The sequence below is a fragment of the Acartia tonsa genome, chromosome 4 (genome assembly GCF_053477335.1).
Source record: "Acartia tonsa isolate MP-2025a chromosome 4, ASM5347733v1, whole genome shotgun sequence".
NCBI lineage: Eukaryota > Metazoa > Arthropoda > Copepoda > Calanoida > Acartiidae > Acartia > Acartia tonsa.
In genome coordinates this window covers 35,215,688-35,233,429 of record NC_137263.1, presented here as the reverse complement: position 1 = coordinate 35,233,429, position 17,742 = coordinate 35,215,688, and the positions used below count along the sequence as shown (strand labels likewise).

Below are 17,742 nucleotides of genomic sequence, written 5' to 3'. Positions count from 1 at the left end.
GCTAGTTTTAAGCCAACAAATAAGTGTGCTTAGCTAGTAATCATTCAGTGTAATTACAGTGCCAAGTCCCCTCAATCATAGCTCCTAATTGGACTCTTGTGTGATAAAATGACATAATAGATTTCATCAGTTTTGTCAGGTCTAATAAACATATTAATTGACCGTCTAGCTCAAAGATATATCTCAATTAATTAATTTGGTAGGACAAGTTTGTTCTTAATACACAAAATCTTAGGTGGGTAACTAACCTATTTTCTTACAGTTTAAAACCTCCCCTGGGTTTGGGACCAATGCTAAATCTCACTGAAATGTTCTTCTAAAATTTTAGATAATAACTAGATTAAAATGACGACAGTAGTACAATCCGGTCAAGGAGACCGAAAGCGGATTCCGGAATGGGATATTTTCTGCAATCCAGGCGCTAAATACACTACGGGTATTATTTAATAGTCGTTTGTATTCCTTTTCTTTATTTACGTGATTTTCTAGTTAGCAGGATTAAAGATAACCTTCATGCAATTGCAGAAATATTTACAAAATTTCTGTAATTTTCTAGTCCTGCTATTTATGTTTTTTTTTAAAGATTAGGGCAATTGAAGACAGAATTTGGAAAAAAAAATTATGTTGTTCGATCATCTTATTTGGATATTTAATGAACTTGTTTTATTTAAGGCGTTGCGGAAGACTTGGAACAGTTTATTTACTCAGTGTTCTATATTTTCGACGAAGAACATGAACCTAGATTTACTATATTTTCAAAGTAAGCCAAGTTATTCAGATTTCTTGATACAATGAAATATATATATATATATATATTAATCTTGGAAATTATGTTTATTTGATTTAACAGATGAGGTTTATTAATGGTCAATAGCTAAACAGTCTCTTATCGAGCGGAGGGGGGACTTATCCTTGAGACTTGGTGCGATTTTTCTCTTGTAAACAAAAAGAAATCTTGTACCTAGTCTAATAAAAATAGAAATATAAAATATTTTGTTCTCCTAATTTCATCAAACTTAAGTTTTGTTAATATGATTCTTATTTTTTTAGAAAATGGAAAGAAAGTAATCTCGGACTTATACTTTGTGGCAGATGTTCTTTCAGAGAAACCTACGAATTAACTGATTATATTTTTCAAAAACTCAAACAATATGCCAAGTCAAAACTAGATAATAAACAAAATAATATTTTAAGTAAGTGGACAGTTTTTAAAAAGAATATATTTTAAATAATTTATTTTTACCATTGTGGTTTTTTTTACTTAATATGTTTATACTTATTTAGTCAGATACGCTGCAATTTACAGTTTGTATGCATTCTTCTTCAAACAGCCGTGTAGACCAAAGGTACAGTATCAAGCTTTTATTTTTATGATATAGGGAGAGGGCTACCTGTCAATTATTGAAATTTAAACAAAATTAAATAAATCATGTGAATTATATTAGTTTTTAAGACTTAAAAATCAAAGAAAATTTTATTTAGGTTCGAATAAAGCTGAGCTATGAAGAGTTTGTTGATCTAGAAGGATTGATAGAGGAAGCCAAAAAAGACTCTCATTATGATGTTTTGTACGCCTGGTCTAAACTCATATGTTGTCATGGATTTCAGGTAAATTACCAGTCTATTACTTACAAGGCTACTCTTGAAGTTTTGACGTTAGTTAAATTCTTAGTATTTTGATTACTTTAGCTGTGTAATTTGCAAATTATCAGGATCATTGAGTAGAATGAAAAAAAGTTAAGACATGAATTTTAATTTTAATATTATTATTTTGTATTTACAAACAGTGAGAAAACTATGCAAAGGTGATATTATTTATCGAGGAAGTTATATTAATATAACTCCTTTTGTTTTAGCCATATCCCCCATTTTATGGTTTTAATACATAACTAAGTAAATGAAAGATTTTTCAATACCTATTATACTGTAGTACTTCCTACCTATTTATTTGTCATTTTTTAAAACTTAATCCATTTATTGGCATTTTAGTATTCTGTAGTGGGTGGTAACTATGGTTTAGAAGTGGCCAAAAGATTAGACAAAAAAGAAGGAACAGAGAGCTTGCTGACCTACTCAGCGAGCAGCTATCTCAAGTCTAAAGATTTCCGAGGTGTCATTAGAAAGTTGAGCAAAGCTCACAATAATTATACAAAAATGAAAGAATCCTATATGCAGGTATATAAAAATATTTAATCTAAGCAAAATGTAATATGTAGAAATAGATATATTATTACTTGTTCCACTAGATTTTCATGTACTCTGATAATTAAGTAATACTCGCAACTGGCTAAAATAACAATATCCCTCTTCCAACCCCTTTGCCCCATCTTTTCCACCCCCCCCCCCCCTACTAGGAATCAAAATTTTCAATTAGATTATTTTAAGAAATGAGTTGGTAGAATAAGATCTATTAATACTGAAATACTTATTGAGCGATTTACGGTTTTCTTTATTTAACTGTTTAAAACACATTCCACAGTTCTAAACGAAACAAATGTTTTATTTCTTTTTCTTCCTAACCAATCTTTTTTTTCATATTAGACAAACACAGACAATATGATCTCCTTAACATCTACCAGTGAAATTATTATCGAGGAAATAGAAGAAATAGCTAGTGAAGAGCTCAAACCTGTGACACAAAACGAGACCATAGTGCTGAAAGGTCCTAGTGATATTGGGGACAAGAGAAAGAAACTAAAGGAAAGATTTTTTGGCGGGGAAACCGACTCTCATAATCCTGGCAGCAAAATTGCTTACTCGCAAAAACTTGTTGCGGATACAAGTACTGAAGATAGCAATGATCAAAATTCAGACACACAAGTGACTACAGCTGCAACCGCCAGCGGAAGCAGGACAGCAAAAAGGTCGCGAAGGCGACGTAAAGACAGTGATGATAAAAAGGAGAAGCCAAAACAGAAAGCAATTCGGGGAAGAAGGATTAAGAAATTATAACTTAATGTTACAAACAAATAAATTGTACATAGAAAATATCTTTATTATCTATGCTTTGTGATGCATTTTTTCTACACAGTACCTGATTAAAGAAAATCAACAAAAGTTAAAAGTTTTTTTTTGTTAACGATTGTTTCACATAAAACTAGTTTTCAAAGCTTTTTAATATACCAGTAACCACACAAATAAATATTTTGCATCGTTTTCAGAGATAGGATGCTCGATAATGTCATCAACCGCCACAGATAATTGCTCAGCAGTAGCATCAGCAACAACAACAGTTGAGACAGCTCCTGCAGAGGAACAGAGGACTGAGGCTGAACAGACTTTGAGGTAAGATTAATCGTTATATGATATCGCCATAGAGGACATTCTAACAAAAGTATGACAAAATTCTAGGTAAGAACGCAGGAAATCTATAATGAAAACCAGCTGTATATTATTATGCTTCTTTAAGTAAATTTAACACATTATCATAATTTTTTCCAATTTTTTTTATTGCTATTCTTTGAAATAAAAATTTTGCTAATTAAATAGGTATAGAATTTTCTTTTGGGTTCTTGTTATAAGTTTCTAAGAATATTTTGTACCTACCTTGCGAAAAGTTGGCATCAAAACGAGTTGAAGCTCAATATTAAGAAACATTGATATCCATATTTATGTTAAGGTTGCATTTGAAAAAGGAGAAAAAGAAGAAGATTAAGTGGACTGAGGATACTGTAGATAACGAAGGTCAGCTATTAAATTACAGCTATATAAATCACAACACATTTTTTTTTTTGTATATTTCTTAGTCTGTACTGAACTTTTGACGTCTTTAGTGTCACTAAATCCAGGTGAATAAAAAATGTCTTTGACTCCGTTTAAAAATGTTAAATTCTTCACAAGTGCTCATATTTTTTAGCAAGAGAAGAGAACAAAAAGTTTCCTCTGGACCAATACTAAAGCGTAGAAGAGCAAAAATACAAAAATATTCCTAAAAAATGCAGCAATTATAGAAAATAAGAGCAATAATTTCATATCTCATTTTGTCTAAATTAGATAAAAATTACCCTGTAATTAAATATGTACAATTACTCTTGGGAAGATTTATTTATTTTTAAGGATTAGGAAGAAAGAAGAGTAAGTGTTGTTGTCAGTATAGAAAACCAAGGTAATAACAAATTAAATTAACAAGAAAAACAAAATCCATAGAAGCAAGTCACACCTTTGTCTACATAAAATATAGTTATGTCAAGCAAAACTGTTCGATTTAGTTTCTTCTTGAAGACTTTCTTGATAATGAAAACGCGAATGAAACTTAAAATATGACAAAATTTAAATCTCACAGCTTTATTGATTCACAGACCGGGTATTACTGTTAAAAAGGCTTTTAGGAAGGGATAGTCAAAAGATTTTTAATGTAGTTCAAACATGAAATAATTTTTGGTCCATTTCTTCCCTAATAGTTGAGTCAAACTTTTTGAGAATTAAAGTAAATTATTTCTCCAAAAGGGATTGTTGATACTTTAATAAACTTACATTAATAGCATTATAATTTTTAGGCAAAATTTGGACGAGAGTTCATCAGATTCAGACAGTGATTGTGAAAATTGTTTTGGCCACACATCAGAAGATCCTGGCCATAAAGACAGCCACAAACCTGAATCTGCCTAAGAACAAAACCATTCTATATTATAATTAACATTATAGTGCTTTAAACATTTTGCTCTGTGGTGGTTTAGTGATTGCATTTAAGTTAGATAGAAAGATTGTGACCTAACATTAAAGTGATAAGTAGAAAAAGTTTCTTAAACTTATTAAAAATGTCTCTGATGGGATTGCTTGGGGATTATGGATCTGGATCCGAAGATTCCTCGGACGATAGTGACCAAGAGGTTCAAACCAAAGGTAGGGAAATATTTTATTTAAAAGTGGAAATATATTGCTCAAATGATATTTTGTCTCCAAGGGCTAATTTTTGCACTAGGTAAACGAGTTATTGTAATGATATAAATCTAGAGATATATATTATATCCTGAATCTGCTCAATTTATTATTTTGCCATGTCATATCTGTTATGTAGACATGATACTTGAAATTATTTATGAAAAGCAAAAAAATGCACCAATAATGTTTTATGTTTTGTCTTTAATAAGAAAGGGAATGTGGAGCTATGAAAAAACGACGAAGTAACCACTATTGCGAAAGTATTGGAAAACTATTTAGCAATTATCATACAAAATCCCAGTGCTTTTTATTTTACTGAATTCTTTATATTTTATTTATAATTTGAAAGACGGCACCTCAGCCCTTCCATTGCTTTTTAAGTTTTTGAATATACTTATTTTAGTTTTTGTTTCAGAAGTGCCAGTAAAGAAATCAAGTATTCCCTCACCTGACTTTCAAAATGAGAAACTGGACAACCCTTTCGGTGGTGGAGGAGGTGGGTTATTCAGATCTTATCTTAGACGTCTTAAGAGGTAGGGGGGGGGGGGGGGGGTAAAGTTATTTTTAAACCCTAAACCTTTGAGACCCCTCATTTTACCTTCCTCAAAAAAGGCTAGGACGTCCTGGGATCATATCAATAAATATTTTAGTTTTAGCAACTGAGCTACTCTAAAATTATTTTTGTCAGCCTGCAACAAATGAAGTTTGATCACACATTTTTTTTATTCATTTCGCTGTTTAAATATGACAAGGTTTACGTGTACAATTACATTCACATTCTTGTTCAAATATGATCGCAATTTTCGTTTTCATTCTAATATTATTTTTTACAGCCTAGTAGATGATCTAATTTGCCAAAAATAAACCTCTAATATTTTATGGACAAAATAGTTCTTAGGATATTATTAAACTTAGATTTCAAATATCAGGTAAAGGAGGAGGATTAGTGTTGCCAAAGCCATCGTTCATGCAGGAACAACATGCAAGTGTGGTGGTCAAAAATACAGATTTTGACACCAGTACCTCTGTATTCAGAAATCCTTTCAGGTACATTTCTTCAGTTTTATCACGTGGCTAGCTCGGTTGGTTATTCACAATCTGTTTGATCAGTAAACTAAGGATTGAGGCTATAGGCTAATATCAGACAAGCTGGATGATTTCAGACAAAGTATAAACAAATTTCGGTTTAGTCAATGACCTTCGAGAATCTAATATGGCTTTTCAAATTTCTATATCTATTATGAATAGTGTGAATTTTTACCCTACTCTTTCGAAAGTAGCCTACATCTATTTTTTTCCACTGAGAGGTCATTTTTATAGTTCCATTTTATTTGAAAAATACAACAACAACAAAAACATAAAAGAAATCAAGGGAATTAATTTTGGAACTCTCGCAAAACGACTAGGGTAAGGGGGGGCTATTTTCGGTAAGGGGCTATTCTCTGTAATTTCGACCCAACTTCGGGAAATGTCACTTCTAAAAGTCCTAGGAAAACGTCCAATTAGGACCTGATAGATATTTCTGTAAGCTTGCTAATGGTTCTGGTTTCATTTGAAAATATTAATATTTACCCCACTTTAAAAAAAAAATGAAAAATTACCGAAAATTCCACCCCCCTTACCCTCTGATTTCCTGATTTTCTTACAAAGTCTATTGCTCTACATATATGCATATCCCAAGTGTCCTTTACAAACCCTTTCACAGCGACTGTGTTATTATGGCTATAGCCCTTTACTGATGTACATAATCGTCCTTGTTTCTCCTCTTAAAAATAATTCGTCCCAGGGCTCAAGATCGAATCCTTTGATAAAAAAACATTTTAAATAAGATATTAATTCCAGGGAGAAGGAGGATAAAAAGAAATCAATCTTGGAGCAGCATGTAAATATGACTCAGAGACAAGAAGATTTAAAAGTTATCGATGGAAAGAAAGTATGTTGGATGTATAGGTACAAAATATTGTTAGTAGCGCAGCTACTCATTAACTAGGGGTATGTATCACGACCAATTCTTAATCATGTAAGTAATAATGAAAAGATGTGAATTTCAAATAATGCAATTTTCATTAAAGTTCCTTGCGTCTTTTTTATGATAATATTTCCAAAAAAAAATAATTTTTACTTTTTTTGACAAGCAGAAAAACGTGGCAAAATTGAAATATTATTACAGGAAGGGAAGGTGTAGAAACGGATCACGATGCAAGTTTGCTCATGATTCTGATGTGAAGGCTGAAAATCTACCACCAAGACCTGAAGAGGTGTATGATTCTGATGCTCAAATATCTTCGGAAAAGTCGAGGTTAGTTAAAAATATCTCAAAATTGAAAGCTTTTTACATTTATTTGTTTAACATCATTAGAAGAAGATTATAGATATGATCAAAAGTAATTTTGAATGATTTAAAACTTATGTTCCTAGGGTTTTACCTCGACCATTGCTCCGCAATGAATAGAACCTTCAAATAAACTAAAATTAATTTTTACTTTTTATAAGGTCTGGACTTGTACAACCTTTGAATATGCACAGAGAGATGTCACCCCCACCTCAGGTAAATATTTTGGAGGGTTTCCCTCCAAATGCCTGGTCGAGCACAGAACTCCACCCCCCCCCCCCTATTTTGAAATTTAATTAAAATAAGCAGTGGGAGGGGATGTAGTTTTTCATGTGTTTGTTCTTTTACTTCAGTTTATATTGGGTACCCACAGGGTTAACTAATGTTAAATGAATTTTTAAAATAAGAGGGGGTCCTTGCTAGTATTTGACCAAATTGGCAAAGAAATATTTCTCATTCATACAGATATTTTGGTTGCTATGCAAATATCAGCGACCCTACTAGACTTGTTTAAATACTTAAATATAAAAATGTACATTGTACACACTCGTCTAACATTTAAAATTCTTGTACTTAAAGAATGTTAAGCTTTATAAATGATGTGAAAAAGAAAGGTATTTTGCTTTAGCTTTCGTTACATTCAGTGTCAGGGATGTAGATCTTGTAAATATGTAAAAAATAGTGAGAAAAAAATTAATCTGCTTTTAACCAATTTTGTTTGTTAATACCACATGTTAGTAAAAATTCGATTATTTTTGCTTCTTCCAAGATATTACCTAACTAACCTATATTTGAGTTTTAGACTATATTTTCTAAGCACTACAATACTGCAATAGCTAAGGGCAAAAGATGCAAATAAATACTTTCAATTAAATACAATATAAACTTGCAAAATTTGTTTAAACAATATCCTGACTTTATAAAGGCGAAGCTTTTCTAAAATATTGCAATTGGTCCTTTCGTCCGTAAGGATTAGCTCTGTATACATGTTAGAATTGTCCTATCGATTTCAAACTTTGCATGATGATTATATAACATTTATGTACGATTTAGAAATCATAGCAACTTTATAATCGTTACGTACCAGAAATTCTATACGTCCATTTAAATAATCCTGATTTTAATCTTTTTTTCACAACAACTTTGATTCAAAATGCAGCCATCTAGGAATTGGTGCACAAAAAGCACTTAGAATCTAATTTGTAAAACTATTTAGATATTAATCAAATCGAGTTTTACGACTAATTTTAGGGCAAAACCTTTAGAAGTTAACAGGAATCAACTGTTTGAAAGTTATTTTTGCTCTAATTCATGAGTTATATCACTAATGATTTTGATAAGATTACAAAAAGATTTAATCATATGTTTTTTTCAGGAAGAAGAAGGGCAAGTTCCACGGAAAAGGCGGCCTGGTGTCAGTGACAGTATTATTCCAACCAAGAAAGCAATGGATTTTCATAAACGCGTTTATAACACTAGTAATTAGATAGTATCATGTCATGTTTTTGTATCATTATTTATGTTTTGTAATATATTTGCTTTGTACCTATTACCTAATGATTATTTATGTTTGAATACATTTTTTTCCAGAGGTGAACTCTTGTGATAATGCTACGGTTGTGCCATGTAGCAGGCAGGCATGTCCTGCCACCAGCCTGCAGGTGTACCATCAGCAATAGACAGGTAAGGTTGTGCTATGTAGCAGGCAGACCTGTCCTGCCACCAGCCTGCAGGTGTACCATCAGCAATAGACATCTAATAGATTATTTTGCGGGAATTGACAACGAATTACAATAGTTATTAAATTCATTTTAATTCATTACACTTAAAAATTCATGAAATATACCTAAACATTAAAAAAATAATAGTAAACAATTTAGTTTCCAGATTTAGATAACTCTTATCTTTATTATATCTAGAATGCTTTGAGAAGATTGCAAACTAGTGCTATCCGTCATTCTGGTGCCTCCGGCGGCCAAGGAGGCAGCGGTGTTGGCTCTGCTATTGCTGGCACCCTCCTCTTCACAGTTGGTGTGGGGGGAGGTGTTGTTGGGTACGCGGCATTCGATGATAAGTTCAGAAAAACTTTAGAAGAAAGTGTACCAGGTATTTACATCCTTCCATAATTTAAATCTTAATTTAGGGTGACATGATTATTAACAAGATATTTTAATCCAATATCAATAAAAGGGGGGGGGGGGGGTTAATGCAACCATCTCGTAATCAATGTATAAATGGCACTTAGAATTCGAATTTTGATCTGAAATTTTGCACGAGTAATTCTTGGTAGGTCTATTTTCCCTAAATCGAACAAAAAGTTGGAAAAGTAGCGGCTAACGGCTGGCGGCTCATCCGTTTAGCCATTTGTTGGGTATTTTCAAGCGAAATCCATCACGAAACCTCTCTCCACATAATGCTCTTTTCCGATCCAAAACGTTTTCAAACGGTTCTAGCCGGTAGTTGCTGGTACTAGAAATCTAAAAAATGTTTTTTTGTATCATTTCACATGATTTAGAGCAAACAAGCGGCGGTTTTCGGCGGGAGTGGCGGTTCCGCCACCGTTTCTTCACAGTTCCATATTTTACCTCTTTAAAGCAACTGCCATGTCAAATATCAGAGCTATAACTATTTATTTAGTTGAGTTCCTATGACTTTTAGTTTTGGTTGTAAAAAGTGTCACTTCCACTTCCCCCCTTTAAGGGAGAATATTTCATAAATGAAAATTTTATTTTAATTATTTATTCAGGCAGCCAAGACGTTTTGGACACAATCCTTGGCCCCCTGGAAGAACCAAAAAAAGTTGAGAAAAAGAAGGATGTTGTGCCACCGCCAAAATTAAAACTTGGCAGCCCTGTCATGGTTACCAAACCCAAGGAAGAAAAGAAGAAAGTAGAAGAAGAAAAACCTGCACCCGTAGAGGTTTGTATTTTATTTCAATCTTACAGCCAGTATAAATGGCTTATTTTTTCATTTAATTAAAAGTTCAGAACTTAATTTTTCATATTTTCAAATAAAAAAGGTGTACAAATTCTCACCAATAGGTAATAGGTCGGATTGTTCCTATATACCCAATTAAATTGGGGAGCTAAACTTTCTAAAATGCGAATATCTTTGTTTAGAAATCTGCAGAGCCCGTTTTAGCAGCCCCTGCTGTGATTGAAGTTCCCCTACCACCAATTGAAGCACCACCTCCACCACCTGTTGTTGCAGAAGTTCCTCCACCTCCTATTGAGCCTCCTCCCCCAGCCCCAGGGACGGATACTTGAAAATCATATTGTTAAATTCTTATTTTCTTTTAATTGCAGCTCGTAACATACACAAGGTTATCTATGTCCTCTATCAAAAGTACTGAAAAATTAAACTATAGTTAAGAAATGAATAAAAGCTTGGGGGAAAGTTGAGGACGGTATATCTGTTGAAAAGAGAAGAGTTTAATGACACAAAGTGAAGCACTTACGGACATGCCCTGATTTTAGATCGCCTGTGCAGTATATAGACTATTATCTTTTAAAAAAATTATAAAATATTAAAAATTGTATTTGGAATTACCTTAAATAAAAGTATCTGTACATTAGTTGAAGAAATAGTTGTAGAACCTTCCACTCCTGCTCCTATTGTTGAAGAAGTTACTCCTCCTGCTCCTGCTAGTGAAGAAGTTGCTCCCACCGCTAATGAAGAAATCGCAGGTATGCAACAAGTTTGTTCGAAGCTTTTGGTTATGTAAAGTTAGATAATATAAAAGTTCTAGTTGATATTATGCTATTGTGTTAAGCGTATGATATAACAGGACATTTAGCGTACCCTATTATATAGAGTAATAAGTTAATGTTTCTTTGTGGTATAGTTGCAATATGAGGGAAACCGCTGATTGATTTATTCTAGCTGCACCTGTAGAAGAAGCACCTGTGGTTGCTTCTGAAGAGTCAGCTGTTGCCGCTAACGAGGAAGAATCTATCCCAGTCAAGGCTAAAATATTCCCAGTTGACGTTGAAAATGACAGTTTGGAACAGGTTTTTGTTTGGTTTAAAGATAAAAATTTTTATACATAAAATACTTGAGATTACAAAATTGTAATAGTTGGGTTAAATTTTTTTTCAAAGCTATAAATGTTTTAAAATGGGATAACAAAGTGATAAATTACAATATTCTAGTGGTCAAAAATAAGATTCACATATATTTATTACCTATTGAACTTAAAAAACGTGTTTATAGGAAGCTATTATGAGATTGTTAGTTTTTTAGGAAGGGATCTTTAGTAGTTCTCCCTCCTCCTTATGATTTTAAATGAAAAAATACGACAGTTAAAACGAATATCTTATCAGGTACTTAACGAGCTGAAGCAGGAGATGAAGGCGGCTACAGAGTCCGCTGTCAAGAGTATGGACAAGAGCTGCGACGCTGTGGTGAGCCATATCAGCATCATGCAGACTGTTCTCGAGTCAAACCTGGCCGCCAGAGATGATAACTCATGGAACCAGGTATTAAATGCAGGGAGCTGAGGGGATATTGGACTGTAAATGATACTAGAAACTAGAGTTGGCAATCTGGGATCCGGAATCCGCCCAATTTTTGGCCAATTTTGGAATCCGAATCCGGAATCTGTTTTTTAATAGCGAATTCGGATTCTTAATTGGTAGGCTAAAATTAGCGTCTTGAGTTTTCTCTTTCAACTCCCGCTTTTTGAAGGCAAAGATTATCATCATTATATATAATATATTTTAAAATCTGGTTCGATTCTTGGAAGTGAATTATAGAGAATATGTAGCACTTAATTTTATTACCTAATTTAAAAAAAAGCCTTTGAAAATATTGCTAGAATCCGGAATCCGCGAGAATCCGCCATTTTTTGGACGGATTCTTGTAAGAATCCGAATCCGGTCCAAAAATTTGTCGGATTGCCATCCCTACTAGAAACCAAACACGTTGTATCATTCGTTGGCTTTTAAGTAATTGTATTGAATCTTGATTGTATAAACTTTTCAACCAATGACTTTGATATGCAGATTGTGTTATTTTGTATGAGGGATGTACTTACATTAATTCATCATTCATTGCCTTATCTATTAAAGTTCTTTGTTAATTCATTGGAATCTGATCTTTAATATTACATTAATTGCCGTGTTTTTGTCCCTTGATTCTAGCCAAATACACGACTTTACATGAAATATATTTTAGTAAATTGTTGTTATCAAATATCAAACTTATTCAATCCCACTCAAAATAATCTACAAATGATAAAAAAAATGGTTAGGTTTTCGAAGCAGCAACTGCAAAATCTGACGCTTTGAAGCTTGCTGACAAGAAGGAAAAAGAAGCCCTGGCTATCATTAGAAATGTTTCAGGTATTATTTCATCATTCAAATCTAACTCATGTTAAGTAGAAAGCCGCAACCTTTTAGGATATCTCTTTACTATTCTACTTATTTTAAACTGAAACTCCATTGAAGTTTTTTTTATATTTTTAGAGAGTATCGAGGCTGGAAGACGCAACAAGACTACAGCTACTAACCCAGGTACGTAAAAATGATTTTATTGGGATAAACAAAGAAGATTTTATATCATGTAAATTATTTTCATTAAAAATTTATTGTACAAGACATTTTCGTCGATAGAAGCCAAACAAAAAGACTTTTAAATCAGTTTTTGAGCTCATGATGGAAACAAGTCACGTTATACATAATTTATAATTTAAAGACTTAAGAAGCTGCGCTTTATACTACTGAATTTGTATACATATATTGACATAATAGTGTTAACTGTTTATTGTAAATTTGACCTGCTGTTAAAAACTAACCAAAATATTTAAGAACTGTTGATTGCGGAGGAGGCTATGAACGCGGCCATCTACAAGCTTGAGCAGGGCAGAGCCAGGATCGGAGCTGTTGAGGGAGAGGCCAGGGTTGTCGAACAATACAGGAATGTGTTCATGCATTAAATGACTTTTTAGTTCGGATCAATAAAAAAATCATAACGCGTTTGTCATGTATAATGTATATTGAGGCCTTCGCTCACTTATGCTGTATATTATAACAAAAAAAACCTCACCGTTATTAATAATTTTCTGAAAAATATAAATTTAGCCCCAATGGGGGGAAGGGGCGCTCTAATTATCTCTATGGATCACGATTCTTGCTGGGATCTTCCAACATTTACTTACCCTCACCTCGCAAAATAAAACAATAATTTCAAAAGCTCGTTTGTGTTACATATGCAGTATGAGGGTATGGCTTTATTGGGTTTTTAAGTTTTAAAGACTTTTTGTGACCACATTGATGTGCAGGGATATTGTGGAGGAGGGGAGACAGCAGTTTAACAAGGAGATGGCAGCAATCATGCCTGATGTCAAGCTAGGTAAGTTTTAAAAGTTTTTTCAACCCACTAATACATCGTATATAATACAGACTTTGAAACACTGTTATAATTCTGCATAGTAGAATTAATTGAATCCTATGATAAACGAGAATAAAAAATCAGAAATAGTCCCTTTCGTGGGACTCGATGGGATCTAACCTTTCTGGGCAATCACACTAACATAACCCAACCTAAAATAACCTTCTTAAAAGCTACTGTGAAAATATGTTAGAAATGCCACTTAAGAGGCGTTGTCACTAAAGGGACTTTACCCAAAAATTCTGTTCTTTGCAATGTTTTAAAAAAAATCTCTTTTATGCCTAAATTAATGATATAAATGTAACTTTTGCCATCCTGATAACGTTAAAAAAAATAAAGTGACAAAAAAGAAATATTATAAAATTTTATTTAATCGAATTTTTGTTGACGTAGGTCAATTTTCAGGTGAAAATAACAAAAGATTGACAGAGGACGAGCTAAATATGTTTATAACGCATGCATACAGAAAGGTAACAATTTGTCAGTAGATCTACTCGAGAAATATTTATCGCCGTCTGATTAGTTTAATATGTTTTTTTATTGCTATTTTCAATAATTTTGTCAGAAAAGACCTTTGCGCGAAAACGTAATTTACGTGAATGAATTATAAGAAAAGCTTCTGTATTTTTTGTGTGAAGATTCCCTAACAAGTAATAAATGCTCTCCCTGCATCTGTCAGGTGTTCAATAAGAGGTTTATTTTACATATGGATATTCTCATTCTTGTATATTAAATAAAGAATACTATTGAAACGCGACTAACATCATCTCCACGATTTTTCTTGCTGAACTCATCACACACACTTATCAAACTCCTTGTTTAGGTGTTATATCTTCAACAAGAATTAGCCAAACAGCAAACTCTGGAACAGCAAAGATTTAAACAGGCCCTGGAAAAACTAAAATTGGAAGCTCAAATGGCCGCTTCAGAAAAGGTATTTTTTAATATTTTTTTTATAATTGGACGATAAACAATTCATCCCTGTAATTTTTTTTGTATCTGGTAAAATATTTATGGGAAAGAAACGAAAGAAGATTGGCCGCCACTCTCCTCTTTAAATAATCCTCTTATTTAAAATTTAGGGAAGCTTCAGATAGGTCCCGGGATGGTTTTATGCTAATTTAAATTAAGTATAGGAATGGTTTTAGGCGTACCAGCTTAAGCTCCCCAGGATGCTAAGGATTATAGCAGAATTTAAAATCAACAAACATGAGAAATATTTCAACTTACCTATAAACTTTGAAATGTTTTAGATGGACAATGAGATGGAAAGGCAGAAGCGTGAGATGGAGGTTGAGCACCAGAAGAAGTTGGTCACCATGAGGGAGGACGCAGAGGCAGAGCTTAGGATACAGTTGCGCAGGCAGGCTGCAGCTCATAGTGATCATATCACTGATGTACTTACTATTCAGGTTTGTTACATACAGATAGATAGATAGTTGTGAATGTGCAGGTAGGCTGCAGCTCATAGTGATCATATCACTGATGTACTTACTATTCAGGTTTGTTATATACAGATAGATAGATAGATAGTTGTGCAGGTAGGCTGCAGCTCATAGTGATCATATCACTGATGTACTTACTATTCAGGTTTGTTATATACAGATAGATAGATAGTTGTGCAGGTAGGCTGCAGCTCATAGTGATCATATCACTGATGTACTTACTATTCAGGTTTGTTATATACAGATAGATAGATAGATAGTTGTGCAGGTAGGCTGCAGCTCATAGTAATCATATCACTGATGTACTTACTATTCAGGTTTGTTATATACAGATAGATAGATAGTTGTGCAGGTAGGCTGCAGCTCATAGTGATCATATCACTGATGTACTTACTATTCAGGTTTGTAATATACAGATAGATAGATAGTTGTGCAGGTAGGCTGCAGCTCATAGTGATCATATCACTGATGTACTTACTATTCAGGTTTGTTATATACAGATAGATAGATGGTTGTGCAGGTAGGCTGCAGCTCATAGTAATCATATCACTGATGTACTTACTATTCAGGTTTGTTATATACAGATAGATAGATAGTTGTGCAGGTAGGCTGCAGCTCATAGTGATCATATCACTGATGTACTTACTATTCAGGTTTGTTATATACAGATAGATAGATAGTTGTGCAGGTAGGCTGCAGCTCATAGTGATCATATCACTGATGTACTTACTATTCAGGTTTGTTACATACAGATATATAGAAAGAAACAAAATATAAAGTTAAAATGTAGGGATTAAATTGATTTCAATTCAACATTAGTATAGTCAAGGCTTGAAACAGATAGATAGATAAATTAGACAGATAGGGTTTAAAGTTTTACTGAAAGGTTTGGAGGGAATATTATGATTGGACTTAAAATTATGAATATCGTTTAATAGGATTATTATGTGGAAAAAATATTCAGACAAAGAATATCAGACACAGATAAATAGACATTCTAATAGACAATAAAATAGAATTTAGATTGATGGATGGTACATTGAAAAGAGTATGCTAGTTAATATACAAATATTCTAACATTTGTACAAACAAACGGTATTTATATTGTTTTTTAATTAAATTCTAGGAGGCTGAATTGACCAGAAAGCACGAGCATAGCATGGATGAGGTGATGTCTAAGGCCGAGACTGATTACCTGGCCAAGTTGTCCAAGCTGAACGGCAGTGTGGAGGGTCTGGTTTCTGCCTTAGAAAGCAGGTACGCAAATTAGCCAAAATACCTGCCCTACATCAATTAAACGTGCATACAAATTTTGACATACAGATTAAAGATAGACAGAAATTATTATGGGGGTTCAATTATAGAAAAACGATTGACTAAATTGATTATTTTCATCGTAATTACAAGAAAAATAAAAGGTTTTGTAATAACCACACTTAATTCCATGTTTTTTTTTTTTAATCAGCAAGTTTCTATTTCCCCTAGAGAATATTCTTAATTGGCCCCCTAGCCTTATTTATATGGGTAGCAGGGGTAAAATATAATTTTAAGAAGATCTAAATAAAATCCAAAATTTTCTCTTATTTTTGTTATGATTGCTTAATTATTACATAAAATGTGATGCTTTTAGGGCACAAGCTGATAAAGAGAGCGTAGCTGCTCAACGACTGTGGATAGCCTGTCTTTCTTTGAGAAATTCCATTGAGTTGGGTAACCTTAGCGCCGCAGATCTTGAGACAACTATGAAACCTCTTGTTTCTGAGATTAAAGCTATTAAGGTTCTTTTTCTTATTTTTCGTCAAATATTATTTTTTAAATTAAAAGAAATTAGTTAAGCATATATGTATATTTTTGCTTCTTCATGTAAAACAAAAATTGTTTAAGAATGTCGCTGGTGAGTGTGAGGTGGTGAATGCCATTGTCAACGGCATCCCCTCCGAGGCTGTTGAGAGGGGCGTTTACACCGAGACAGCGCTGAGAGACAGGTTTAGCAGGGTCGAGTCTATTGCAAGGAGGGTGGCAAGAATTGGTGATGAAGGTGGCAGCCTTTTAATGTAAGTATTGACATTGAATAAAACATGAAGGCTTATGTCTTAAGGTAGCGCAGTATCAATAATAAAGTATTTCAATGGAATATTTTGTCTTTCTTAAAAAGACCGTTTGTTAGGGGATTGAATACCATTAAGAGAAAAGGTTTTTGTTTGTAACAGTGAAAGTTTCATAAAATATTTTTAAAAGTTTATTATTAAGTCCCAAGATAACAAATCAAATCCATTATATGTAGGGTTTTTCTTTTTCTAACCGAGCCATTTGTAAAATAAATTTTTTTCAGGTATGGATTAAGTTACTTGGAATCAATGTTATTAATAGACATGGCCAGCAGAAAGCCAACTGGCACCAATGAGCCTGTGGACCTGGAAAGCCTGAATTGTCACGCCATTTTATCAGAAGCGAAGCACAGTCTGGAGCGCGGTGACGTCGTGCGCGCTGTACAATTTATGCACCTGCTGCAGGGAGAGCCCCGCAGAGTGGCGGCGGATTGGATCACGGAGGCCAGACTCCACCTGGAGGCTAAGCAGGCCTCACAAGCCTTGATTGCTCACGCCGCGGCAGTTGGTCTGCAAGTCTTACCATAATTCTTTTGAATATTCTAGTTTAATATTAAATTAATTTGTCTTTTTTTTGTCATTGAAG

General features: G+C 33.4%; 4 protein-coding genes across 5 annotated transcripts; all 4 read left to right on the top strand.

The window, feature by feature from the left end:
- The first annotated feature begins 307 nt into the window (after nt 1–307).
- Nucleotides 308–3,162, top strand: LOC145316961 (snRNA-activating protein complex subunit 1-like). The gene is made up of 7 exons (XM_080157817.1): nt 308–436; nt 673–760; nt 1,051–1,193; nt 1,285–1,346; nt 1,483–1,608; nt 1,990–2,175; nt 2,542–3,162. Exons 1-7 carry the CDS (start codon nt 346–348, stop codon nt 2,950–2,952), a joined length of 1,107 nt encoding a protein of 368 aa, XP_080013943.1. The 5' UTR covers nt 308–345; the 3' UTR covers nt 2,953–3,162.
- Nucleotides 3,155–4,636, top strand: LOC145316963 (E3 ubiquitin-protein ligase PPP1R11-like). The gene is made up of 4 exons (XM_080157819.1): nt 3,155–3,285; nt 3,620–3,684; nt 4,057–4,105; nt 4,497–4,636. The coding sequence occupies exons 1-4, from the start codon at nt 3,179–3,181 to the stop codon at nt 4,606–4,608; spliced, it is 333 nt and encodes a 110-aa protein (XP_080013945.1). The 5' UTR covers nt 3,155–3,178; the 3' UTR covers nt 4,609–4,636.
- Nucleotides 4,637–4,701: 65 nt separating this feature from the next.
- LOC145316962 (uncharacterized) lies at nt 4,702–8,804 on the top strand. The gene is made up of 7 exons (XM_080157818.1): nt 4,702–4,842; nt 5,297–5,377; nt 5,811–5,928; nt 6,724–6,831; nt 7,052–7,180; nt 7,375–7,429; nt 8,589–8,804. Exons 1-7 carry the CDS (start codon nt 4,758–4,760, stop codon nt 8,697–8,699), a joined length of 687 nt encoding a protein of 228 aa, XP_080013944.1. The 5' UTR covers nt 4,702–4,757; the 3' UTR covers nt 8,700–8,804.
- Mitofilin (inner membrane mitochondrial protein mitofilin) lies at nt 8,769–17,701 on the top strand. 2 transcript variants are annotated; one of them, XM_080157812.1, is made up of 18 exons: nt 8,769–8,896; nt 9,133–9,319; nt 9,960–10,132; nt 10,333–10,465; nt 10,789–10,899; nt 11,096–11,223; nt 11,536–11,691; nt 12,465–12,555; nt 12,679–12,726; nt 13,021–13,130; nt 13,495–13,564; nt 14,009–14,073; nt 14,427–14,537; nt 14,857–15,015; nt 16,175–16,305; nt 16,679–16,826; nt 16,933–17,102; nt 17,381–17,701. In XM_080157812.1, exons 1-18 carry the CDS (start codon nt 8,822–8,824, stop codon nt 17,682–17,684), a joined length of 2,370 nt encoding a protein of 789 aa, XP_080013938.1. In that variant the 5' UTR covers nt 8,769–8,821; the 3' UTR covers nt 17,685–17,701. The 2 variants fall into 2 exon arrangements, with proteins under 2 accessions (XP_080013938.1, XP_080013937.1); XM_080157811.1 differs by having other exon boundaries at nt 13,997–14,073.
- The last annotated feature ends 41 nt before the right edge of the window (nt 17,702–17,742 follow it).

Coding starts and splice junctions, on each gene's coding strand:
- LOC145316961 (XM_080157817.1), top strand. CDS start 346: ATGACGACAGTAGTACAATCCGGTCAAGGAGACCGAAAGCGGATTCCG. Junction 761..1,050: donor AGATTTACTATATTTTCAAA/GTAAGCCAAGTT, acceptor TTATTTTTTTAG/AAAATGGAAAGAAAGTAATC. Junction 1,194..1,284: donor TAAACAAAATAATATTTTAA/GTAAGTGGACAG, acceptor ATACTTATTTAG/TCAGATACGCTGCAATTTAC.
- Mitofilin (XM_080157811.1), top strand. CDS start 8,822: ATGCTACGGTTGTGCCATGTAGCAGGCAGGCATGTCCTGCCACCAGCC. Junction 10,900..11,095: donor CGCTAATGAAGAAATCGCAG/GTATGCAACAAG, acceptor GATTTATTCTAG/CTGCACCTGTAGAAGAAGCA. Junction 11,224..11,535: donor AAAATGACAGTTTGGAACAG/GTTTTTGTTTGG, acceptor ATATCTTATCAG/GTACTTAACGAGCTGAAGCA.
- LOC145316963 (XM_080157819.1), top strand. CDS start 3,179: ATGTCATCAACCGCCACAGATAATTGCTCAGCAGTAGCATCAGCAACA. Junction 3,286..3,619: donor GAGGCTGAACAGACTTTGAG/GTAAGATTAATC, acceptor ATTTATGTTAAG/GTTGCATTTGAAAAAGGAGA. Junction 4,106..4,496: donor TGTCAGTATAGAAAACCAAG/GTAATAACAAAT, acceptor TATAATTTTTAG/GCAAAATTTGGACGAGAGTT.
- LOC145316962 (XM_080157818.1), top strand. CDS start 4,758: ATGTCTCTGATGGGATTGCTTGGGGATTATGGATCTGGATCCGAAGAT. Junction 5,378..5,810: donor CCCTTTCGGTGGTGGAGGAG/GTGGGTTATTCA, acceptor TTCAAATATCAG/GTAAAGGAGGAGGATTAGTG. Junction 7,430..8,588: donor AGATGTCACCCCCACCTCAG/GTAAATATTTTG, acceptor TGTTTTTTTCAG/GAAGAAGAAGGGCAAGTTCC.